The following is a 27,005-nucleotide window of genomic DNA, read 5'->3' on the forward strand; positions in this document are numbered from 1 at the left end:
GGCTCTTTTATGACTCATGGACTTCAACTCCCAGAATTCCTGAGCCAGCTGTGCTGGCTCAGGAATTCTGGGAGTTGAAGTCCATGAGTCATAAAAGAGCCCAGGTTGCCTACCCCTGGGCTATACAAAGGTTCTGCACTGAATCAAGAAGGTAACCTGGAATAACAGAAGGAAGAATAGATGGGGAATGCCTATGAGAAAGAAGAATAAAGGAAGTGAGAAGGAATAAAGGAGAGATAAGGAAATTGGACGGTTTGGGAGAAAAGAAACACAGGTACTAGTGGCAAGAGGGCCACAGAAAGGATAGAAAGGAAGCTTAGGAAAATAGTTCAAGGAGGCATGTTATTTTTTTTTTAAAAAGGCCCACACATCCATTTATATTTAAATGTATTTGAAAGGTCAGCCACTCAAAGCAACTGAGATGCACGTGAATTCTCAAAAGAAGTGAGTTATGTGAAATAGCAGGATTAACTGTGGCCGCACAGCAATATCATCTACCTAGCAATGCCTAATATCTCACAGAGAGAAGCTTAAGAGACTCTTAGCCACAACATGTGAGAAATCCAAGCATCAAACTCAATTTTGTGATCCTGAAATGCTGTATCACACAAAAAAAGGTTGATAAATAAAACACAGAGAACATTAACAAATTTAATACTAAAACTCAACAAAAAAGCCCCAACAATGTGACAATTGCCCTTCGAAAAACAAATAATACAAACACGAATAAGAATCCATTGTTCCAGGATACCAAACTGGAGCAGGGACACCACTCTGATCATTGGTCTTTTCTCAGCCGAGTAATTCTTGTGGACGAAAAGGTTATATGAGGGAGATGAAATTGACTTTCTGACATGCCTCAGTTTTGATACTTAGTGTAAAGGCAAGAGAGTTCAGCTTTCATTGCCCTTTGAAATGAAATAAGATTATGAACAACTGTATCTAGGACAAGGATCAAGATGTAAAAATAAAATGGAATACATGGGGGGTGTATGTGTGTGTGTAAACATAAAGCAGAAAACCTGAAAAAAGTTTTCCAGTGCTTAATCACAGTATTCATGTTCCAACAGGTACTAAAATAGATGATACCATATTATTTGATCTTCTTTCTTCTTCAGCTCAGTTGAAAATCCCTGGGTCAACGTAAGGGTAGGCAAGGAACTCTCCCAACTTGTTCCCATCCGCATCATAATGGAGAGTTTGGAAGCAGACATCGCAAAAGAACGAGGGCTCTTGTGGAGCAAGGCTGTCTTCATTCGTTACCCACCTGTAAGGTGCAATACAAAGAAGGTCACTTGGTGAAGATACGACTTCATTCATTCATTCGCTGCTTTGAAGATGCATCAATTTCTGACTAATCAGCCTACAATTGACATACATATAACAGCACTGTAATTTTTTTAAAAAAACACCCAAAATTATTGATATCAAAAATACATCCAATCCACAAATGTACTATTATAATCATAAAACCATAACATCACAGACTGCCACACAATGAAGATTCATCCCATGTTCAGGGGTACCTCTAACCATGCTTGCCTCAGTCCCCAAATGCACATTTAAACACTCATGTTTGCAAAGGTTCCTAAATATTAAAACTGAGTGGAGCTTACTAATTTATGGTTGCACAGTCAGCCAGTCAGTCAGGATTTGGCATTTTTATCCATCTACCTAAGGACTTGGGAGAGTTAAATGTTGGGTTGTCCCATACTGCACCCAGAATTGCACGGTTTCATCTTTGTCAGGTTTTGTCACTATGTACTCTCTTCATTGATGGATTGATAGAAATGATTGTAAATGAACTGAAATCAGAAATACTGCCTCTTAAATGTGCAATTCGAGCTTTGCATCTGCTGATCTTGGCTATGGTTGTTATTCGTAGCTTTATTATTTCCAAGACTTCCTTAATCTTTGTTTCTAAGTAATATTTCCTGATCAAATATTCTTTGATACTCTTGTTCTTCAGCTTCTTTTCTTTAATTTGTTTTAGCCTGCTTACATCTGATCTTATTTTGCAACCTGATCTACCATTTTGGTGGTGCACTGTTTAGTTTTTTTTCTTTGTTGACTTTGCATCCAAGGTATTCAATTATAACTGCAGCCCTGCTGTACATTAGTTGGTTTGTTTCTTGGAGTGAGCTGTTTTTTTTTAATTATTATATTTCTCTCTCTCTTTCTCTCAATATCTATCTATCTATCTATCTATCTATCTATCTATCTATCTATCTATCTATCTATCTATCTATCGGTATAGAACATACCTGATACTACAACTTCCTATTTTCTCCACAATAACCCTATAAAGTGGGTTTGGCCGAGAAAATGCGACTGGCCCAAAGTCACCTAGCCCGCTTTCATATATACAACTCACAACCTTCTGCTTTCTCATCCAGCACCTAACATTACATTAACCTGGCTTTAGTTTTGTTCCTTTGTGTTCATGTTTCTAACCAACTGTAAGCTGTCCAGTGTTACTTTTATTAAGATAGGCAGCCACTTAAATAAATATATGGTGGAAGGACAGAAGCTAGGATAGGATTACCTACGGCAACACCTGCGGCCGGCGTCAACTTCCCTCCGTCCAGTGCGCTCCCACAGAGGGCCTCCTCAGGGTGCCGCCGATCAAAGAATGCCGATTGGTGGCCCCCAGGGGGAGAGCGTTCTCTGTGGGCGCGCCAGACCTTTGGAACCGCTTACCGGTCGAGCTCCGGATGGCCCCCGACCTTCGCTCCTTCCGGCGCGATCTCAAAACCTTCTTTTTCGAACAAGCTGGCCTGGTCTGACGGGATGGGGTTGGGTTTTTATAAATAGTTTTAATTTTAATATGTATTAATTATTACGGGCATAATGGTTTAATTACTTTTTAATTTTTGTATTCTGCTTTTTATTATGTATTGCCCTGTTCACCGCCCTGAGTCCTTCGGGAGAAGGGCGGTATACAAATTAAATTATTATTATTATTATTATTATTATTATTATTATTATTATTATTATTATTATTATTATTATTATTATTATTATTATTATTATTGGATTTTCTATGAGTAGACATCTCCTATGCTTTAAAGTGAGAAGCTCCCTTTTTTTTACTAAAAATAGTAAATATGTAGAACCGTTTGCAACCCACACTATTTCAGGAAGATGAAGCATTTGGCCCCTTACAATAAATCAACATTGTTTTACTTTTAATCTTATCATTTCCTTTTATACAGAAACGTTACTTGGTTGGTGTTATGGGTCAGAGACAACACAAGGTTCCAAAATAAATAAATAATACCGGCAGCATGGGTTCACATGCTAATTTTAGATAAATAATTAACTGCAACTGTAACCGCAATGGTATTACCTGCCTGAAATGATTTTTAACTGTATCAAATCTTCAGCTTGGAAATTCAGTTTCCAAGGGTACAAAGAAGAAAACAAGGAAAACAAAACAGTTGCTATAATAATTAAATTACTTATGTTCTCGATGTGTTTCAAGCAGTAATGTTTTCTCAAGATATATTCTATTTTTATTTATTTATTTATTTATTTTTATTTTTATTCCATTTATATCCCGCCCTTCTCCGAAGACTCAGGGTGGCTTACAAGCTTAGCAGTAGCCTTCATTCTATGTATATGCCTGCTTGTTAGGGCTTTCACACACACACCAAGCGGCATTATTACAAAGTCAGCTTAATTGCCCCCAACAATCTGGGTCCTCATTTTACCTACCTCGGAAGGATGGAAGGCTGAGTCAACCTTGAGCCTGGTGAGATGCGAACCTGCACTAATTGCAGGCAGCTGGTGTTACTTAAGGAGGCATTAGCCCACTGCTCCACCAAAGGCTGTCTTCTAAAATAGTGTTTTTTAACTTCAGTAACTTTAAGGTAGAAAGCCACTTTGGTGAAGTGGTTAAGGCATCAGGCTAGAAACCAAGGCCCTAAGAAGGAGGCAATAACAAACCACTTCTGGAAAACCTTGCCAAGAAAACTGCAGGCAATCTCTGAAAAGTCGATATGAGTGAACAGAAGAATTTCTTTTTAAGATATTTGGATTTCAACTCCCAGAATTCCTGAAGGGAACAGAGTTGAAATCCACACAACTTAAAAAGTTAGCAATTATGAAAAACACTGCTCTAAAATGTAACAAACTGAACAGAAAGCCTATTTTATATGCTATCTCAGTGTCTTTCAAACTTGGAAACTTCGAGATTCCAGATCCCAGAATTCGACGCAGTGATTTTGATTCTTATTGTGTGTTGTTCAAATTTACTTTCTGCAATGGAAATATCTGCGTTATTACTCACCTGGCTGTGTACATTTTGCACACAAAACACTTTTTAGTCCATAGCCAATGTTTTTTGGTTAATAAGGGATAGAGGCTTCTGTCTAGGCAGTCATCTCGATGAATAAGCCTTGCAAGATAAAAGATTGAGGAAGAAATTGATTAGTCTAAACTAGTACAATGAAAGAGAAAGAGAGTCAGGCGCCTTTATAATAATTGATACTATTTGTTTCAAGGCAACCAAGGCTGCAGATTAAACACACAGCTATCAATTAGAGGAAGCCAATGCCCAAACAAAGGAGAAAGGGTGTGTGGAAGTGAAAAAAGGAAAAAAGAATTGCATTCTTTCCAAATATTTTCCCACACGCAAATCAGCCTGCACGAATCAAACATGGTTACTAAGCCCAGAATGGTGGTGTGGGTGGGGAAGAGATGAAAAGTTAATGGATTCCACAGAACACCAGCAGGCAAACCATAATTATAGATAATAACCCCCTTTGCACTGCTAACACAGTGAAACACAAAGAATCTCAAATTCCAAGTGGTATCCCTCTTGGCAGAGACTCTGCAAAGAAACAGTCTCTTACCTGATATCTGTGATAATAACAATGTGCTCGCAATCTCCTTGATGACAATAAAGGTACGGGAAACCTATTTTTATGTCCAAATCATTAAAGGTGTAGTCTTCCATTTTAGTTGCCTGAAGTTTTCCATAACCTCGATCACGGGATTCTGCCCACTCAGTAATTGTCCTGAAATTAGCAGAGACAATATTTTCATTCTTTAAACTGATTATACGTAGCCCTTGACTTAAAATCACGATTGGGCCCAAAATTTCCGTTGCTAAGCAAGGCAGTGTTAAGTGAGTTTTGTCCCGCTTCTTTCTGACTTTTTTGGCCACCGCTGTTAAGCAACTCACTACAGTTGTTACGTGAATCATTTGGTCATGAAGTGAATCTGATGTCCCTCATTGGTTTTGCTTGTTGGAAGCCGGCTGGGAAGGTTACACAGGGTGACCACATGACCCCGGGACCGTGCAAATGTCATAAATACTGTGTTTCCCTGAAAATACGACCTGGTCTTATATATTATTTTTCCTCCAAAAGAGGCACCAAGTCTTATTTTCGAGGCATGTCTTACCCACTTACCTTAGGACTCCCACACCCCAATACCTGTCACACCGCTGCCCAAGTTCTTCTGCGGCCACTTGCAGCTGCAAGCCACGTGGCGCATTGCGCCGGTGCCGCCACTAGCACCAGGAGGCCGTGTGGCTTGTCACGCCGATCGCGAGTGGTGGCACAATCAGTGTGAGAAGCCACGTGGCCTCCTGCTGCAAATGGTAGCACCGGTGCGATGGGCCACATGGCATGCGGCCACAGAAGAAAGTCCATACAACAGGTGTTAAGGCATGGGAGGCCTGGCTACAGTGGTCCCAAGGTAAGTGGATGCAGGGCGCATGGGGCAGCTTCACCCCCCCCCACACCCCAGGTTGATTTTTTACGTGTGCACTTTGCCCCCCAAACTAGGGCTTATTTTGGTAGTAGGGCTTATATTAGGCGCACACATAAAAATCAATCTAGGGCTTATTTTCATAGGGAACACGGTACATGCCAGTGCTAAGCGGCCAAATTTTGATCATGTGACCATGTGGATGCAGCAACGCTCGTAAGACTGAGAACCGATTATAAGTAAATTGTAACTTCAGATGGTCAGTAAACGAACGGTTGTAATTTGAGGAGAACCTGTATTATTTTTGCTAGAGCAATCATCAAAGAGAAAAAAAATCAGGAAACCAAGTGTCCAAGCTAGAATTTGAACATGTTCCTCTCAGCCAAAGAAATGTTTTATCTCAACATCTTGGGCAACATTCAAATTAAGCCCTAGAGCAGGGGTCTTCAAACGTGGCCCTTTTATGACTTGTGGACTTCAACTCCCAGAATTCCTTAGCCAGGCAAGCTGGCTGAGGAATTCTGGGAGTTGAAGTCCACAAGTCATAAAAGGGCCATGTTTGAAGACCCCTGCCCTAGAGCGTGATCTATGGGAACTATAAGCATGTCAGGTAGAAAAAAACATGATACAATGACTGTTGATACTGCTGCCTTAAGAGAAGCGATAACATGAGCAGACAGAACTGTACAAAGGATAGTGGGATCCCTACGATTTTAGTAAGAGGCACCCTGTTCAAAAGCCAGGAGGCAATTTCAGTTGCATTTAAACATGCAGCCAATTCCAACTGGAAGCCTGCAGATGTCAGGTGATAATTCTCAGAACTTCAGGCTACCGCAGTGCACCAATATTTGGAAACCAAAGGCTGAGAACCAGAACTAGAAATTCTTTTAGAAAAAAAAATAGCATGCACTGAAGAGTATTCAGACAATAAGATCAATGGGCCAATGAGCAATGTTTAACCATCTCTTCCAAATTTCGCTCGCCAATCTAAGTCCCATCATTTTAAAAGCCCTATTTCCAGGGGTCAAGCTCCAAAATCAAGAGATCTTGGTTGACAGAAGGCAAGAGTTTCCTGTCTACTCTCTCAGCTTTCCTACCATCTATTAAGTCAGCATCAAGAGGCAAACTAACATGGAAATGTCCCATATATCTTCTTAAATCAGTAAATTCAACCACATAGTTGCAACTAACTGGATGGGAAGGCAGTCTTTAGTTAGTGAGACGGGTTCACAAATGTCAATTATTCTTTACCTGCTCAAATCTCTGCATTCAGCATACCTGGTGTCATTATAAAAAACACCTTCAAAGTAAAAGAAGGCAGACTTATAGAGATCCTGGGGGAAAGGAAGAAAAAGACAAAAAGAATTAGTTTGCTAATTAGGATACACCGAATACATACGTGGGTGATATCACATCTCCATGAGCTCCAATTAAATGTTTGAAATGCCAACCAAACTCATCACTGCATCACATTATTGAAGAGTCCAGTAGTCTAGTCCTTTCCTTAAAATGTATCGTGATTAATTAGGATACACCGAATACATACGTGGGTGATATCACATCTCCATGAGCTCCAATTAAATGTTTGAAATGCCAACCAAACTCATCACTGCATCACATTATTGAAGAGTCCAGTAGTCTAGTCCTTTCCTTAAAATGTATCGTGATAACGTGGTTTGTACTCCATGGGGCAGAAAAAGAGCTCATTCCTTTTGCTAAAGGGGGCTGCAACACAAGACATGAGGGGGGGTCTTTCTTGCTCAGAACCATTACTTGTCTTCTGGGAATCGTTGTTCCATTCTTGATTGGAAAAAAACATTTGCTTCTAATGGATGGGTCTCCTTTTGACTGACCCCTATCTTACTACTGCCACACTCCCCAAGAACCAAGAAAGACATGTGGAGTTACGGCTTTATTGTTCCTTTATTGTTCCTCAGCCATAGACAGATCTTGCCAAACTAAAGGAACTAATCTGTATCGCTATAAATCAGACCTGGGCATTTTATAGCTTGTGGGTATCCTCTGCTCAGTGGGCGGTCCCTGTCTAGCCTGCAACAGTGTCGAACACGAGGCATCAGTACAGTGTCGGGGCAGTGGGGCGATGTTGGAGAGTAGGGCATCAGAGCAGCAGCGGCAGGGGGCGGGGCAGCCTTAGCTTCGGTGGCAGAGTGGCGGCAGCCATCCACAAGAGTCACACTTGCTCATTTTGCCCCTTGGTAAAATTAATTGCCCACTCCTGCTTTAGATATACTCTGGGAATCCCTAGGGAGGAGACTTCATAACTCTTGTTCTTTCAACCGAACTTTCCAAACTTCACTGCCTCTTTGCCCTCTCGAATGTAGCCCCTCCCTCCTGGGAATCCAGACTACATTCCACCACAGCAAAAAAGAAGCAGCATGTTGTCCTGCTTTTATAGAAAACCAGGAGCTGGCACACAAACTCCTCAAAAACCACCTTCCAAGCAAGAGTGCTCTATACGTTTCAAATCTTCTAAGCATTGTTTTTAATTCAACAAAATTATGATTGGTATTTTTCTGTAAAAATACTGGTTTTATATTAAAGAAATATATATTTCAATGTTTAAATACTATCAACATAAAATATATCAAAGTAATGGGATAGCTTTTTTAAAAGATTTTTTTTTCCTTTTCAAAAATTCCTTGCAGATATATATATAGCAAGGAACAAGTCGATCTGACCAATTAAAAATCTGATAGTAAATGATTCTCTTTGCCTCCCTCTCTCTCCTATCTTATGCAACAGTCCTTTCACATGTCATTTTAATTTATTGATGATGGCTTAATGCTTAGGTTTCTTTTTTTACATTGTTAATTTCTTTGTGCACTTTCCTGGGAACTCTAGATATTGAGCAATCCAAAATTATAATTCATAAATCAATCAGAAAAATAAAAAGGCTGATTTAAAAATATAAAAAGTCCCACTTAGTTCCTGCTTACATTAAATTCACCTGCTTATTATTTGCTCAAATGAAGAGAACACTGTAGAAACGACGTTATTTGTTTTTTCCCCCAGGAACAGATAAGCAACATTTCCAAGGGATCAATAATTCAAACTTTAAGAAACTGTCTTGGAATTAAACTTCCCTCTTCGGAAATGCCTTAGAAAGAGCCTTGGTGGAGCAGTGGGCTAATGCCTCCTTAAGTAACACCAGCTGCCTGCAATTGGTGCAGGTTTGCGTCCCACCAGGCTCAAGGTTGACTCAGCCTTCCATCCTTCCGAGGTAGGTAAAATGAGGACCCAGATTGTTGGGGGCAATTATTAAGCTGACTTTGTAATAATGCCGCTTGGGGGTGTGTGTGAAAGCCCTAATAAGCAGGCATATACATAGAATGAAGGCTACTGCTAAGTTTGTAAAGCCGCCCTGAGTCTTCGGAGAAGGGCGGGATATAAATGGAATTAAAATAAATAAATAAATAAAATAAATCCGCATTATGATACCTTGCTGATATTTTCTGGCGCCTGAGCAGGATTATTGCTGAATTCCCCACCAATCTGAAGGTCGCTAACACAGGAAATGCGATCTCGGAGCTCGGTAAGTTTTTGGCTCCCTAGGACCAACAGTGTCTGATATGGCTTCCGGAGCTTATGCTGTGAAACAAAGAGGGCAAAAGAAGATCCATGAAAACATTTCTGATTTTACACTTCTGAATTTACACATCAGGTTAATTCAAAGTGCAGTTGAGGGTCGGCAAGTTGAAACCAGCCAATCAACCTGTTGCAAGGAATGTAACCAGCCAACTCTATCAATCACTTCTCCATATCTAGATGTACGTATAATAGGCAGTAAGGCCTTTCCCTTAGGCTGTACCTTCCAAGGAGCTAAGAGTAAAAATCATCCAAGTTGGAGAATTACAACATATGGGACTTATATCATGAAAGCTATCACATCTGAACTGCCCAAATCCAGGAGATCTCTCTGCGGCTGTTTAGCAATCATCAAGATTTTTGCAATGCAAACCTAGTAGCATTAATGAAAAATACATTTGGGTGCAAACGTTATAAAGAAACTTTATAAAGGCTGGTTCCTGACATGCTGTTCTTTATTTGGCTTTAGCTAAGCATGTTCTAGTCACCTGTAATTTATTCAGCTACCCACACTGTAGCTCAGTGTGATTTGTGATCAAGTCACAGAATCAGATCATTAGTGGAGATATTTCAATAGGGCCCCTATATTGATTGGCAACAGGGTTTTAAGCAAGAGCCCCTCCTTCTCTATCTAAAAAGAGCAAAAACCGGACCTGGGATTTTCTGAATATATAGAGAATACTGAGTTTTCCTGTACTCTGTAAATCTAAGGAAGGATACAAAATTCATATTCAGCTGCGGCCCCAGGCAGGCCACTGAACTGTAAAAGGACTAGAATTGTCTCAAAACAAAGTCATGGCTACAGCAAGCTTGTTATGAAGTCTAGAAGATGTATTTCTCCTGGAGATGTACCCGTAGTCATTGACTAATGACCATTTGTTTAATGATCATTCGAAGTTAACGACGATGCTGACAAAGTGATTTACAGTCAGTCCCCACACTTACCACAGTTGCAAGTCAGGTGCTTGGAAGTGGGCATGTATTTACGATAGTTACATGACTGCCATCTGCAACTATCCCAGCCAGCTTTCTGACAAAGAGTCAGTTGGGGGAAATTGGATTCACGCGATTCACTTAATGACAGCATGATTCATTTAACAACCACGTAAAAAAATGGATGATGACTGATTTAATGACCTCACTGCTTAGAGACACAATTTCTGTTCCCTACTGTGGTCATAAATCAAAGACTACCTGTAATCCGTCATCAATATAACTAAACATGTCAGAGAAAAAGGAAGCCATGATGCTGGAGAATAGTTTGGGCTCAGCCTCACAATGAAGTAGTTCACCTTCTAAGAAAACTCTGGAAGGTTTAGGACGTTTCCTAATTAAGTGGGATCTAGCCAAAGTTGGAATTACTTTTCTTTAAAATAAAGGGCATCTTGTGTCTTAAAATCTTTCTGCAGAAAAGTGGATTCTACTTTGTCATGTTGCAAAAGGACCATACCTTAGCAGACTCACACGAGATTCCTCCCAATAAACCGATCTATTTCTTCAGAAGCCATTAAAATAGATCCTAAGCTCAATTACCAACCTTTTGAAATATAACTGGATAGAAAATGTTGAGAGTTAAAACAAGTTCAGCTTTGTCAACCATATTTACAGGATCTTTTGGTCTTTTTCCAATGGCGTGAGATTCCTAGGGGGGAAAAAATACATTGGAATTTGAAGTGTCCAACAATATAAATCAAAACACCTGCATTGACATTCTATCAGTCATTCCCAATCTTCCACATATGGTGGGAAAGCAGGGCAAGTCTGTTTGAAGTGGAGCTTGATCAAGCAGCGTGAGTGGGAAAATACATCTGAAGATTCCAATGTTTTTTTTACACACTAGAGATAGACACTTACTTCCCACACAATCTGTCAAATTCCTAGACCAGGGGTAGGCAACCTCGGCTCTTTTATGACTCATGGACTTCAACTCCCAGAAGTTGAAGTCCATGAGTCATAAAAGAGCCGAGGTTGCCTACCCCTGTCCTAGACTATGGGCTGCCAATTAAATTGCCAAGATGTCACACTTGGTTTAGAGTAACACACAAGGTTAAGACGTGCTATGCAACTTCCATCAAAATGCACCTTCGGACAGCTAATGTGGCAAGGCTTTCTTGAGATTAGAATGTAACATCTGACATTCTATAATTATTGTGCAGCTGGAATCAGTTGAAATATATAATATGGGAAGGGCAGCAGGTGAGAAAGGAGGCCTTACCATCTCATGAACAAATGTTTCTTGTCTACATGCACGATCAACAAGGATGGTTTCTTCTCGCCTCTCCAGAGCTTTCTGCCGAATTCTACAAATAGGAAAAAAGGAAAGGAGGGGTAAATGAAGACTCAATCATTCCAGGCCAAAAGTCTCTTTAAAAAGGTTAAATCAGGGTAACTGGACCAAAGTTTTTTTTTAAACTGAAACATTTCGTTACTCAGTTTTTACAAACTTTGGTCCAGTTGCCATGATTTAGACCAGGGGTGTCAAACTCAATTTCACTGAGGGCTGCATCAGCATTACGGTTGCCCTCAGGGGGCCGGGTGGGCGTGGCCTGGGTGGGCGTGGCCTACTGGGTAGGCGTGGCTAGAGTGCGTATGGCCTACTGGGTGGGCATGGCCAGCTCTACATCGTTGGCATCAAGGGTGCCTATGGGGGCCTGGGCAGGAGTGGGACAGATCTGAGGGTCTCTGGTGGAAGGGGGGTCTCTGGGCCAGGGCCAAGGCAGTGGGGGCCGTTCCCTCACTGTTTCCAGGATGGCTTCGTGGGCCGCATGAAACCACTTTGCGGGCCGGATCCGGCCCCCGGGCCTTGTGTTTGACATGTCTGATTTAGACCTTTTTAAAAGATACTTCTGGCCTGGAGGATTGAGTCTTCATTGACATGCTTTTTCATTTTGGGGAGAAACCCCCTGCAGTCTATAAGGGGGGAAAGTGGGTTCATCCCAACACCTCTGACTCTTCTGCCTATCCAAAATTTTCACTTGACTGAAGACGTTACTTGGATGAGTAATGAAACATCTCATTTGGTCCAGCTGCCATGATTTAACCCTTTTTTTTAGATAAGGAAAGAAGATGAAGGAATAAATTCCTAAAGCCAAAAGGAGGGTGTCGTACTCTTTTAAGTCAACGTTATGAAAAAACAAAAATTAAGCACCACATTAGAACTCGAACAACTTTGGACTCCAATGTAATACGAGCTGCCGGCAGAGTATGGACAAAAAAAGTCAACATCATGTTCACAATGATGCAAATTGAGCTCAGCCTGTTTTTCATGTGAGATTAAAAAAAAACAAAAAAAAACCAAGGTGGAGCTCCAATCACACCCCCACACTATACCACTAACTGCCATCTTGAGCTTTTTGACTACACCCTGGGAGAACCAATTACACAGAATGGTTTCACAATGAAGTACCTTCTGATGTGGGATGATTCTGGACAGCTTTGCAAAGCATCTCACACCAAACTTGCCCATCTGATCGGGCATTTGAAAATTCTGAGAACATGCAGACATGCTCAGACAAGATCCGTTTACCAAAAAGTCAGGTCAGAAAACAGTTACCAGCCATTCCTTCTGACCCCTGATGCTTAACTCTGGCCCTTTCCCCCCCCCCCTTAACTTTGTCCATGGGCCTGTCACTGATTAATAAACAAAAGCTGGTCAACGACCAAAAGTACAGTACTTTGACTTTAATTAGTAACTATACATTATGTTGAAAGCTGATGCTTTATTTTTCATATAGAAGCTTGCCATCTGATGTTAGATTGTTGACACTGTGGGGGGGTGGGGGGTGGGGAGAGAGAAATTTCCTGGGGCCCAGGAAGGCATATGTGTACTCTGCATTGCTTATCCCTGATCTAAGATGTTGAAAATAGAGGTAGTCCTTGACTTACGACCAGAACTGAGCCCAATTTTTTGTTGCTAAGAGGAACATTTGTTAAGTGAATTTTGTCCCACGTTACAACCTTTCATACCACTGTTATTAAGTGAATCCCTGCAGTTGTTAAAGTTAGTAACACGGCTGTTAAGTGAATCTGGCTTCCCCCATTGACTTTGCTTTCCAGAAGGTTGCGAAAATGATCACGGGACCCCGGGACACAGCAACCGTCATAAATAGGAGTCACATTGCCAAGTGTCTGAATTTTGATCATGTGACTGTAGGGATACGGCAATGGTCATTAAGTGTGAAGTCACTTTTCTCAGTGCCGTTCTAACTGTGGACAACCACTAAATGAATTGTTGTAAGTTGAGGACTAGCTGTACGCCATTTGAAGAAGGCTAATCACAGTTAAAGTGATTAGCGGTGGCTCAGTGGGTTAGGACGCTGAGCTTGTCGATCGGAAGGTCGGCAGTTTGGTGGGTCGAATCCCGAGTGCCGTGTAACAGAGTGAGCGCCTGTTACTCGTCCCAGCTTCTGCCAACCTAGCAGTTCGAAAGCACGTCAAAATGCAAGTAGAAAAATAGGGACCACTCTGGTGGGAAGGTAACAGCGCTCCGTGCGCCTTTGGCGTCTAGTCATGCCGGCCACATGACCACGGAGACGTCCTCGGACAAGCGCTGGCTCTTCGGCTTTGAAACGGAGATGAGCACCGGCCCCTAGAGTCAGAAACGGCTAACACGCATGTGCGGGGGAACCTTTACCTTTTTACCTTAATCACAGTTAAAGAGCAGTAGTAGCCTTTAATGATGTTACAGTATTTTGGACATAGATAAGCCATTCCTCGGATCAGCTAATAAGCTAAATGACTGGTTTGACTTGATAGGCCCAAATGCCTCAGCCTCTCAGACAAAGTCGAGTGGGAACTTTATAGAAAACAAAGAGAGAAAAAAAGTCAATAGGCAAGAAGAGATAATTTATGTGACATCTCTTCTCTATAGTTACCTTTTTATTTCCCTCCACTGAAGAATGCAGAGCAACTGTGCAGCTGTTAATGAGACCAGGGCTTTTCAACCAGTGGTACGCGCACTACTGGTAGTACATTGGCACCTGGCAGGTGGTACGCCTACAACGGGTTGAAAAGCACTGTAAAAAAAAAGTGTAAAAGTGGATGAGGTGAAGTGGCAGCAGCGCTGCACAGGTTTGTGGGAAAGTCAGCTGGAACTGTGCAAGGTGTTGCCTGGGTCCTGGTGAGAGCCCAGGAACAGCACGAGCAGCTCCAGCTGACTGGAGGCGGCCTTGAGGTGGCAGGCAGCCTCACACAGTCTTCAGGCGGAGATTCAGTTGGAGCGATGCCTGGCTCCTGCTGAGAGCCAGGATCAGCGCATGCAGTTACCGCTGACCGGCGCTTCCAGCAATGCTTTAACAATACTAGTTTGTTCTTTACTGCCTCTCTTACATTGCAATTCATTGTTTTGCAACACCTTCTTTTTATCTACCCACTTACATACCATGGGACTTCCAGATCCAGACTGACTGCCTGTTGTGATTCAGGGTCAGCCTGTGGGTTCGGCAGTTGGGTCGGACGACTCAGAGGAGGAGGAGGAGGGGGGTGTTGAAGAGCTTGCTGAGGGGATTGGACAGCTTGATGAGAGCCCTCAGCCAGGCCCCTCTCATCTGGTCACAACGCAGACCCAGCTGTGTGAGACTGACAGCGTGGATGAAGATGACCCACAGCTGGCCCTGTTCAAGGACGCCCGACGCAGGAGGCAGTCAATCAGGAGTAAACAGAGGAAGGCAATGGGGCTCCTCGGAAGGAGGCAGAGAGAAGTCACGCCCTGAACTGTATTTAAGGGGGAATGCGTGGGAGGGCTGGTTTGCTGAAGGCAACAGCTTGAAAAGCTCCTGTTTCTTGGTTCGTGTCTTGTTCTATTTGTTTTTGTAGCAATAAATTTGGCAGGTGTAATTCCAGCCTCTTGCCTTCTTGTAAAAGGGGTTGTCCCTGCCTTTTCCGCAGGGCCGGTAGCAGGCTGGTACAAAACACTGCCAGATATTAGCCGATCAAAATTCTATAAGTGTTTGCTTGATATTATAATAATGTAATCAATGCTATCTAGAATAGGGCTTTTCAACCGGTGATACACATACCACCAGTGTACGTCGGCACCTGGCAGGTGGTACGCATACGACGGGTTGAACAGCACTGTAAAAAAAAAAGTGGAAACAAATTTAATCTGATAGCAAGCATGTAAAACAGCATTCCCAGATGCAGGCAAGCTTTGGGCTAGCAAAAAGACTCAACGATATAGTAAAGTGTAATGGAGGCATTACAGGAATCAAATATGTAGTTGTAAAAGCATTGGGAAGGGTTGTAAACAGAATATTTGGCATTATCCAAAAGGCCCACCAACAGAGGACCATCCAAGGTCTTGAAAAGAAAAATACAGCATCTCTTTGCATGTTAGCATACAGTGGAATACAATTATCACAGTTTGTTTGGATATCTCATAAATTTAGTGCACAACAATGAACTAAAATATATGCTAGCAGTATGCAGTCAGGCAAATTAACTGAATTAAGCCATCATAGTTTTCCAGCTTTGTCTTGGCATGTTGTATATCCATCTGCTCATTGCCTTAGTTCAGGGGTCGGCAACCTCGGCTCTTTTATGACTCGTGGACTTCAACTCCCAGAATTCCTGAGCCAGCATAGCTGGCTCAGGAATTCTGGGAATTGAAGTCCACGAGTCATAAAAGAGCCGAGGTTGCCGACCCCTGCCTTAGTTCATAAACTGTTCTTAAAATTACTTATGGATTAGAACAAACGTCCAACTAATCAGAATTGCGACTGAAATGAAATTCAATATACTTAAGAGTTATTAAGTTGGTATCTTCAGGTATCACTTCTGGATCTTCTTTATCAGAGCTCTTCAGTGCAGCAATGCTAAAAACAATACAAAAAATTAATTATATGCTTGTCGGAAAAGTCAACGTAGAATATATAAAAACATAGAAACTTTCAGGTACATGTAGGAAGTAAACTTAAACAATTGGCAAGAAAATGTTTTTAGACTAGAGTCTAATGCTACTGCTGACTTTTCTCTTGCAACCATAAACAGTATGTCTGGATCCACAGATTACAATAAGACACAATATAATCAGGTTTTTATGATTTAGTGTGTTCAATAGACTAGCTATTGTGGTTTATGAACAATATTTATGGCTTTGTGGGTTGCGTGAACCCATAGAGTTGAGGCTTGTTACCATAGTTCAGCAAATAAAGACTATGAATCAAGTCTAGCCTTAAGCCACTGGTAAAAAATAGACTATTATTCATAATTGGAATGAAGAAACCATTACTCATTAATATCAGCTTCCAATTCCTAGTAGGAAGGAATGAAAGATAAGTAGTCTTTTATGCTAAAAAAAAACCAACCCTGGTAATACAGCAATACAAACAAAACATTTTTTGTCTACCAGACTAACTTTTAGAGCCAGTGCTGATTTTGTATGGAACAGCTTTTGTTAGTAAAACTAGTTAATTATTTTCTGGTTAGTAAAAAAAAATCAGGCATTTCTATATTAAGAAACATGGAGTTGAGACAAAAATTAGCAGCTCCAAATCTGCCTCAAACACAAAATGTCTTGAAGCTTTCCCATGACCCCAACGTCATCTTAATGGTGTGCATTCTCTTTCCTCACATTTTTGGTTGCTATAAAAATATATGAATGTACAAAATAAGACGTCAGGAGAAATGTCATAATATAAACAGAAACCAGATATAGGGACTCTATTTTAAAAGACAAGAGTTGGCTTCCCTCAAAATAAAGTCCTCTCCTTCTACTTGCTTCATATTATATCTGACCGGTGTCTTTCCTGGAAATAGCCAAAGTAGAAAATGCCCTGCATTTCATGTTTCTACAGATCCCAATAGATTGCAGTCTCTGGCTCGGTCAGTTGAACTATTTGTATGTCATTTTTTTAGCAGGGTGCCAAAGCAAATTCCAATATACAGGCACACATGTAGCACAACATTATTCTAAAGCAGGGGTCCCCAACCCCCAGTCCGTGGACCAGTTCCAGGCCACGGCATGCCAGCAACCGGTCCGCACAAACAAGAAAAGCCCCATCTGTGGGATGCAGACAGTACACAAAAACATACACACTCTGGTCCACAGAAAAACTTCTCTCCATGGAAGCGGTCCCTGATGCCCAAAAGGTTAGGACCTCTGTTCTAAAGGACTAAGTGTATGTTCATGTGGAAAGGAAGAAGACATCGACAGGTCACAGTGTACTCATAGAGTTGACATTTTCCCTTTTCTACATGAACTACATGAAAAGAGAAAATGCCAACTCTATGGGTGCACTGTGACCTGTGGACATCTTCTTCCCTTTTCACATGAACATGCACTGAGTCAAAAAGAGGGCTGAGAAAATATTTACTGACCTCTCACACCCGGAATATAAACCGTTTCAACTTCTCCCCTCTGGACACCGCTATAGGGCATGGCATACCAAAACAATTAGACACAATGTGTTTTCCCCTGTGCCATCACTCTGCTGAACTTCAACTCCCAGAATTCCAGTTTTTTATTCCAGATCAGGCTTGGGGGAAAGCTTTTAAATAGTTCAAGATCTATATTTTTCTACCACTCCCCCCAGGTTCTGCTAAGCACATTGATTTGTGCTTTAAATTGTAAGCCGCCCTGAGTCTTCAGAGAAGGGCGGGATATAAATGGGATTAAAAAACAACAAAAAAAACAACTTTTAGGATATGGCAACATCCAAGTACCACCAGTCGCCTAGCAAGGTGTCAAAAACATGATGACCAAAAAAAAAGGGGGGGGGGGAAGTGATGAAGTACAGGTAGTCCTTGACTTACAGCAGTTCACTTAGTGACTGAAGTTACAATGGCACTGAAAAAAGTGCCCCCCAAGCCAAAGCCGAGCAAGACACCTGCCTGCCCGCCTGGCAGCACTCTTCCTCCTGCCGAGGTTTTCATTGTTGTGAGCATTTCTTTTGAGGATTGGAAGCGGGAGTGGGGTGGCAGGTGTTTGGTTTTTATCCCTCCCTCCCCCCCACCCCGTCTGCTCGGAGGTTGCAGCAGGCTTTGGTCACTTCACATGACCCTGGGACACTGTGACCGTCATAAATATGAATGAGTTGCCAAGCATCTGAATGTAAATCAGAAGACCCTGGAGATGCTGCAACATTCCAGCTGATCGGCGCTTCTTCTGGGCTCAGCAGAAGCACCAGGATCAGCACCAAGCTCCAGCTGGAGCCTGGCGTTGATCATGGCGCTTCCACTGAGCCCTGTCAGCCCTGCAGCTCCAGCCATCTCTCGCTCAGGCTTGTGTCATGCTGCCACCGGTCCAGCTCATTCCCCTCTCCCACTACCACTTTTCTAGGATGGTTGTGTACCACCTGCCAGGTGCTAATGTACAACAGGTGGTACCCGTACCACTGATTGAAAAGCCCTGGTCTATATTGCCAAATATGCAATGAATTGACTGCACTACTAGGAAGTCTGGTCCCTTTGGTACCAAAGCACCAATAGTTACAGAGATGCAGAGCCTGCAGCCACATAGGGGAGACCCCACAGCAAACCTACCTGGATCAATGTGCCCTAGAATGGGGTGATCTTCAGCTGCCATATGAGAGAAAGTGTTTTTGGGGCAGCTTTGACTGTTTTGACCTTTGACTGTTCCTCAACCAGGCTTAGATGTGAGGTCGTATCAAGAGTTAGTACCGTAGGATTTTTTTATCACCCACACCCATCTAGTGGATTATCATCTCCCTTGAAAGATGATTGACCCCCCATCCTCCATGTCCCTTCCAGGAGTTCCTCAAAACTTGGCTCTTCCAAAAGGATTAGGGGTCTTAAGGAAATTGTGATTTAATGAGGGAGCTACATTATTTATAACACCTCACGCTTTCTCTTAGCCTTTTTAATAATGTTTTCATTGTGGCATGTTTTTATTGTTATTTTGTTTTTAAGAGTCACACTTTGTAAAATGGTCGGCGATACAGATATTATGGATGGAGCACGCAAGCAAGCAGGCAGGAAGCTGTGTGGATGAGCTGGAGCCGAGGATACGGCTTCACACGCGCCCATTCTACGCGGGTTTGTTGGTCAATAAGCCACAACTGAGATCCAAACAAAAGGCATTCAAGTGATGAGATTTGAACCGTAGGTCGCAAAACTGCAACTCGACGCAGTTAGCCAGGAAGCGGGATGAGCTACCTGCACACAGCCTTCAGCTCTGCCGCGATCTCCGGGGTGCAGAGAAAATCCTCCATCACCGCCGCCTCGTCGTCCGCAGGTTCCGCCTGCTGGAGAGACACGTCTTCCTCGCGCAGCGCCTCCTTCCAAAGAGCCCCAAAGGCGCCCACGTGGAAAGCCCGAGTGTTCAGATCCGCGGTCTCATAATCGGGGATATTATCTCGGGACCCGCTGCTAGCTCCAGCCATTTTTGCACCAGGAGTTAACCGAGCAGAGACAAGGTGTGAAACGGATGTGGGGGGGGGCGGGCCCAGTGGCTTCTGGAACTTGTAGTTTCCAAAACGGTAGAGACTTGACGCAGTTCAACACGCCACTTCCGAAGTTGCTGAACTATAGCTTCCGGTGAATTCAGCCAAGAAGATCGATGATAAGGAATGCTGGGAGTTGTAGTTCGAATTCATCTGAGGGTTCCTCAGAAGCCGGTCGCTCGTTCAAGAGAGTGGAAGCGTTTGCTTATTTTTTTCAGCGAATTGTGGAAATAGCCGGGTGTCCCACGTCCGTAGGTGCGGATTATTTTTCTGTATCTAAACAGCAATCATGCAATTAGACCACAATGAAGCCAGAGTGGCAGCGATTGTACACCCACTAGATTGTGTCTAGCTTTAAATTCTGCTGTAATTTTATATAATTTAAAAATCGTGCTATTTAAGAATAGTTGACACCCTGTGCATGTTTTATTAAAAAGGTAGAACACCAGGGCTATATATATGTGTGTGTGTGTGTGTGTGTAAATTATTCAAATTGCTAATAAAGAATTTTAGGGAGGCAATTTGAATAATTTACACAAATAATATCCTGTGGATAGCCTTGAGTTAGGCCAAACAGGAAAGAAAGATTTAATTAGCAAGGCGTATTCAAAAGACTTGACAAATATTTAACACACACACACACCCATATATATATATAATTTAAAAATATTTTTTATTTTTTTATTAAAAAGGTAGGACACTGTGTGTGTGTGTGTGTGTGTGTGTGTATCTATCTATCAAAACCTTGGAAAGGATTTGATAGGTGAATAAAAATGCCAAATGCAGTCTAAACATCTAGCTGAATGTGCAAATAATAATAACAGAAAACGCCAATAATAACAACAACTAATAATAATAAACCACTTTTTTAACTTTGCAAAAAAACACTCTACTCAGAACTGCTTATATACCTCACCTTGACAGCTCTTAGGTTCTTGGTTAGGACCTGAACTGTTAAATCTTTTATCAGTTGCAGACTGTGAATCGAATTGAAAATTAAATAATAACAATAACAAAAACCTGACTGAGAACATTGACAGTTGCAGTCCTATCATATCTAGAAAAGACCAGCTTGAGTGCTTGTTAATATTCTCAATTAAAAAGAAGCTCATTTCAAATTCTATGCTTAAATCATCCTGGTATTAAAAACATTTTTGATAACTAGATTCTGTATGCTACTCCATATGGATTATGTAGTTTCACTTTTTAGCTGATTGAAAATTTGATTAAAGGAAAATTCGAAGTTAACTCATTTTGTACGCACTGTTCATTATTTCAATTCCTGGTGATACCAGTTAATTGTCTTAGTCAAAAAGCATCAATTTCGTATTTATTTCATTGAAGAATGCACAGCCTTAGGCCAACATATCCAACATAGAAGCCCATTAACAGTTGAAGTTAGGCACTCCCCCATCACCTTCTAACCTAATGACTTCCAATAACAATTGCTGTGGCGCAGAATTTGATCACCTTTGTAAAGAGTTCGTGGTCCTCATTTAATAAGAAACACAGTGATGGCTGTTAGAACCAGTCTAGATAATCAGCAATTAGGGGGGTAATTAACTCTACCCTCTATAGATGGGAAACAAAAGCACAAGTAAAATTGTTGCAATTTCAGTGTCAGACTGAGACATATGCACAAATGCTCCTGACAGAGGATGTAATTAAATCTCCCCATCAGTACCCTTTAGAATACTGTCTTAACAATACCAATCTGAGTATCTTCCTATGTTAGGGCCCAAATATACAATAGAAATATTTGAAGATGCTGAAATTTATTTTATTTTTTATTACATTTATATCCCGCCCTTCTCCGAAGACTCAGGGCGGCTTACAAGCTTAGCAGTAGCCTTCATTCTCTGTATATGCCTGCTTGTTAGGGCTTTCACACACACCCCAAGCGGCATTATTACAAAGTCAGCTTATTGCCCCCAACAATCTGGGTCCTCATTTGACCTACCTCAGAAGGATGGAAGGCTGAGTCAACCTTGAGCCTGGTGGGATGCGAACCTGCACTAATTGCAGGCAGCTGGTGTTACTTAAGGAGGCATTAGCCCACTGCTCCACCAAGGCTCTGGGTATATGAGGGTATATGAGTATAATGGGTATAATGTGGGCATAATGTGGGTATATGAGCTGATTAAAGAAGAGAGATGAGATGTGGGATCCGTGGTACTCTTCTATGTTTGGTTGTGTTCTTTGCAGACGTCTCATTACCAAACTAGGTAACATCATCAATGCTAGAAAGGAGTGGGGTTTGCTCTATACCACAGGTCTGCAACCCGCGGCTCCGGAGCCGCATGCGGCTCTTTCAGCTGTCTCCTGCGGCTCCCAGTCCTCTGCCATGTGCAGTCAAAAAAAAAAGTGGGACTAAAAAATTTCAACCAATCAATTCAAATATGCAGGGTAGGTGCATATCTCGCCTTGGCTCCACTCTTCAGTCCAACCCTGTTCTGCGCATGTGTTCATGTACACGCATGCGCACACATTTTTTTGCGGCTCCCAGTTTTTCCTTTTGTGAGGGAACCGGTTCCGAGTGGCTCTTTCACTGTTTCAGGTTGCTGACCCCTGCTCTATACTTATATACTAGTGGCTAAATATAGAGCAAACCCCATACCCTTCTAGCACTGAGTATGTTACCTATTTGGGCAATGAAATGTCTGCAAGAATACAACCAAGGTCAGAGAGCACTAAGGACTTCACAGTTCAACCCTGAGCAACAAGTATTCTTGTATGGAAGTACTGTGTGAGATATTAAGACTATTCCTTGATACATTAAGATTGAGGATTCTTTGTTTGACCTCATTCCGGGCTTTGTACAACCACAACACAAGTAGGGATTGGAGGGTAAGCCCACAATAATCTTTATCAGAAGAGAAGTCTATCCCCTTGCTCATGTAGGAAAACCTATACCATATCAGACAAATGGCTGTCCAGTCTCTTCTTTAAAACTTCCAGTGTTGGAGCATCCACAATTTCTAGAGGCAAGTTGTTCCACTGATTAATTGTTCTAACTGTCAGGAAGTTTCTCCTTAGTTCTAGGTTGCTTCTCTCTTTGGTTAGTTTCCATCCATTGCTTCTTGTCCTGCCTTCAGGTGCTTTGGAGAGTAGCTTGACTCCCTCATCTTGTGGCAACTCCTGATATATTGGAGCACTGCTATCATGTCCCCCCTCGTCCTTCTCTTCACTAGACATACCCAATTCCAGCAACCGTTCCTTATATGTTTTAGCCTCCAGTCCCCTAATCATCTTTGTTGCTCTTCTCTGTACTCCTTCTAGAGTCTCAACATCTTTTTTACATCATGGTGACCAAAACTGGATGCAGTATTCCAAGTGTGGCCTTACTAAAGCATTATAAAGTGGTATTAACACTTCACGTCATCTTGATTCTATCCCTCTGTTAATGCAGCCTAGCACTGTGTTGGCTTTTTTGGCAGCTGCAGCACACAGCTGGCTCATATTTAAGTGATTGTCCACTAGGACTCCGAGAACCCTCTCACAGTTACTACTATTGAGCAAGTTACCACCTATACTATACCTGTGCATTTGTTTTTTCTTGCCTAAATATAGAACCTTACTTTTTTCACCATTGAATTTCATTTTGTTAGATAGCGCTCAATGTTCAACTCTGTCAAGATCCTTCTGTATCTTAAACCTATCTTCTGGAGTGTTGGCTATTCCTGCCAGCTTTGTGTCATCTGCAAATTTGATGAGTTCCTCATCTATCCCCTCATCCAGATCATTGATGAAGATGTTGAAGAGCAGTGGACCCAGAACAGAGCCCTGGGGCACCCCACTACACACTTCCTTCTATGTAGATGCAGTTCCATTGAGGACCACACACTGAGTACAGCCAGTCAGCCAGCTACGAATCCATCTGGTGGTGATGCTGTCTAACCCACATTTTTCTATCTTATCAAGTAATAGGTTGTGGTCTACTTTATCAAATGCCTTCCTGAAGTCCAAGTAAATTATATCCACAGCATTCCTCTGGTCCACTAATTTTGTCACTTGGTCAAAGAATGCAATAAGATTTGTCTGGCATGATCTGTTTTTGACAAACCCATGTTGGCTTTTGGTAATGACTTTGTTTGCCTCTAGGTTTTCGCTGATTTGTTGCTTGATTATCTTTTCCAGAATCTTCCCAGGTATTGAGGTCAGGCTGATAGGTCTGTAGTTTCCTGGATCCATTTTTTCCCCCTTGTTTGAAGATGGGAACTTCATCAGCTCTTTTCCAGTCCTTTGGTAATTCCCCAGTGCTCCAGGATCTTTGAAAGATATAGTTCAGTGGTTCTGAAATCACATCTGCCATTGAATCTATCAGTGTACAATAAGTTGAACTAGAGACTCGTGCTCCTAGTTTTGTTTAAGCTTATATTTTAACTGACACAGCCTCAGAAAAACCTCCACAGATACTCAGCCAGGTTCTAGCTGAAATGGGGCCAGAAATCAGATCTCAGGAATGTAACCTAGGCAGATTCTAGAGCAAGGAGATTATCGTGTGCCAGATAACAAAGACTTTAGCTTTGAAAAGTTGAACTGCTCCAAGCACATAGTAACAACTTGTGTATCTGGTTATTGCATTAGATGCTTCACGCACATGGAGAATGAAGTTTGAAAATTGAAGTTTCCCGGTAGATTACTGAAAATAGATTCCCTCGATTTTTACAGGCATTAAGCCACTCAATTTAAATCTTGTTGATTTTCCAAATAGAGGGGGAATGCAGCCACCTTTTTTGCATCAACTATTTTTTATGTGGTTTATTTCTACATTTCAACCTAGCAGTGTAGCGCTAACGCGTGGATGCTTTGTTGCACCCGCACGAGAAACAGAAAGAACAGCAGCATATTTATTTACCTCTCACTAAGGACCTACTCTAGGCGGCTTACAACAATAAAAAGGAGGAAATGAAAGGAGTGTAAACAAAACAGGAGTAAAATAGTAGAATAAAATAAACAATGAAAAAAGAACCATAAGAATACAATGATATATAAGAGTGATTTATGAGCTAGAGGATATAAGGTCCAATGAGAGCATGAAGCACCCAAAAACTTGATATGGTAAAATCTGTCATTATTTTGTTTATATTATATGGCATAGGTATACAGATAGTCCTTGCTTAGCAACTACAATTGGGACCAGCAACTCTGTCCTAGGCAACACAGTCATTATGTGAAACATCACGTGACAGTGACAAGCTTACAACTTCACTTCCCCAATCATTAAAGTAATCACCACAGTCGTTAAGTGAAACATCATGTGACCATGACTTTCTATTCTATTAACTCTGCTTGTTGGAAAGCAGGCTGGGAAGTGTGGGAAGTCAGCCCCCCAGAGAAGGAAATATTTAAAGGGCAGAAAAATATATTTCCTCAAAGGATCTTAAAGAGGCAGGAAAGCATGCAAATACATACAAATGCAGATGTAAATCCAGGAAGGTTGCAGGCCCCCAGCTGGGAGATTAAAAAGACAAAGACACCTAAAATCTACATACCCCACCCAAACTCTAAGACAGGACATAATAGGATTAACTGACAGGTGCCAAAGGGACACAGGTCAAAATACATGACACAGGAAACACAAAGCCTCAAAACAGGAACAGGAAACGGCTCCAAACAAAAGGCTCCAGAGAGTATAAAAACCCACTCCCTACATGTGCTCAGCCCTCTTTTTTCTCCTTTTTCTGCCAGAGCCATTTTTCTGTCTGGCTCTCCTCTTCAATAAATTACAACCTTCCTAAAGCAGTCGCCATGTTTATTCCCAGCTTGGACTGAACCAAGACTTTTCTTACAACAGAAGCATGTAAGTTGTGATCACGTGACTTTAGAACAGTGCAATAATCATAAATTCCCCCGACCCATTGCAAAGTGCCGGAATTTCAATCATGTGACTGCAGAGATGCTGCAATGGTTTTAAAGTTACTTCTCAATGTCATTGTAATTTTAAACTGTCACAAAATAATCGTTAAGTGATGATTTCCTGTTTTATATAAAAGCTTCAGCAAATGGCAAGCCTTGGCCATTTTCCAGAGCTGAGCAGGGCTGGATTTGATTAATATATGAATGAGGAATCACGTGGGAATTCTGTTAGGTAGAGTAGGAAAATAGATATAAAATGGGCCTAAAAATGATGTGGCATCCAATTTCTTTCTGCCAGGAAAACTACATGCATGTAGTGATGAGCAGTCGAATCCAACTTAAAAGTATCTTTATCTTTTTTAATAATGTTTTAATGTAGAACATTAATGTAGAACATTATTCTGTCATAATCCAGAATAACAACAGAAGAAACGATGAGGTATTTTTTGGATGCAGCACATGTCGTCCATGTGAAGTAACCATACTAAACTGTAGTAGCAGGCTGATGTGCATCCTGTATACTCTGCGTAGCTCTGAGTTGTTGCAGCACCTTAAGCTGTATTTGTCTAAATAGGCCTTTCTGAATAAGCCATAAATAAAAGATGGCTCCATCCATATCAAGCACATCTTGTAAACTGTCAATATTCCGAATTTGCATCTGCAGGCAGAAATGTTCTGAGGGGAGTGCTGTTAAATTGAGCCTTAACTTAGGTAAGTCAGAGGAGCTTCAGTTCAGGATTATGGAAGAAGTGTTCATTTTGCAGCACCTTTCCAGGAACAATTCAAAGTTCTGGTTGTTATTTTTAGGTTATGTTTGCACAAGACCCTTACTTCTGGTTATGTTAGCTATGCTTTCCTCAATGAACAGATCGTTTTTTGGGGGTGGGTGGGTACTACCAAGTACTAATCATATGTTAGCCCAACAGATTGAATGAATCCAACGTGAAAGTCCTACGTGGCTGGCATCCAGGTTAACTGTGTTATCCTTCTATCTTCTTGAGGTAAGAAAGAGGCTACTCTGTTCCTTACCTCGTATGATGTGTTGCGGTGGGTGTATGTGTACACATACATGCAAGTACCTTCAAGTCAGTTTTTGACTCCTGGCGACTGCCTGAACAAGTCCCTGCAATTTTCCTAGCTCTTGCTAGAAGTGTTTCACTGCTTGTTTCCTAGGGCTAGAAGAGTCACTGGACAAGATTACCCAGCTGGCTTTGTGCCTAAGGCAGGACTACAACTCAATCTCTCAGTTTTTAGCCTGATGTCTTAATCACTACACCCAACTGCCTCTCCTCTACCTAGTGCGGAGGTGTGGTTAAGAGCAGCAAGGGATCTTTAACCTTTCAACCTTTTGCTGAATTTGTGGAAAGTATTTTCTCAATTTGAATTTCAGGGATACAATTTCTTTTCTCATACAGCATCTTT

The 27,005-nt window shown here is 41.7% G+C and overlaps 1 protein-coding gene across 3 annotated transcripts; it reads right to left on the reverse strand.

Moving 5' to 3' along the window:
• Positions 1–637: 637 nt before the first annotated feature.
• Positions 638–19,716, reverse strand: SNAPC3 (small nuclear RNA activating complex polypeptide 3). 3 transcript variants are annotated; one of them, XM_083352875.1, is made up of 10 exons: positions 19,438–19,716; positions 16,062–16,136; positions 11,540–11,624; positions 10,862–10,966; positions 9,178–9,327; positions 6,970–7,052; positions 4,857–5,021; positions 4,292–4,399; positions 1,090–1,267; positions 638–908 (listed from the first exon to the last, which is right to left on the reverse strand). In XM_083352875.1, the coding sequence occupies exons 1-9, from the start codon at positions 19,662–19,664 to the stop codon at positions 1,120–1,122; spliced, it is 1,146 nt and encodes a 381-aa protein (XP_083209001.1). In that variant the 5' UTR covers positions 19,665–19,716; the 3' UTR covers positions 638–908; positions 1,090–1,119. The 3 variants fall into 3 exon arrangements, with proteins under 3 accessions (XP_083209001.1, XP_083209000.1, XP_083209002.1); XM_083352874.1 differs by having other exon boundaries at positions 638–1,267; XM_083352876.1 differs by lacking the exons at positions 16,062–16,136; positions 19,438–19,716 and adding an exon at positions 13,958–14,292 and having other exon boundaries at positions 638–1,267.
• Between the last annotated feature and the right edge of the window lie 7,289 nt (positions 19,717–27,005).

The sequence above is a fragment of the Vipera ursinii genome (assembly GCF_947247035.1).
Source record: "Vipera ursinii genome assembly, chromosome: 2".
In the NCBI taxonomy this organism is placed as follows: domain Eukaryota; kingdom Metazoa; phylum Chordata; class Lepidosauria; order Squamata; family Viperidae; genus Vipera; species Vipera ursinii.

Coding starts and splice junctions, on each gene's coding strand:
- SNAPC3 (XM_083352875.1), bottom strand. CDS start 19,664: ATGGCTGGAGCTAGCAGCGGGTCCCGAGATAATATCCCCGATTATGAG. Junction 11,625..16,061: donor ACCAACTTAATAACTCTTAA/GTATATTGAATT, acceptor TCCTATTTGTAG/AATTCGGCAGAAAGCTCTGG. Junction 5,022..6,969: donor GAATGCAGAGATTTGAGCAG/GTAAAGAATAAT, acceptor TGCTAATTTCAG/GACAATTACTGAGTGGGCAG.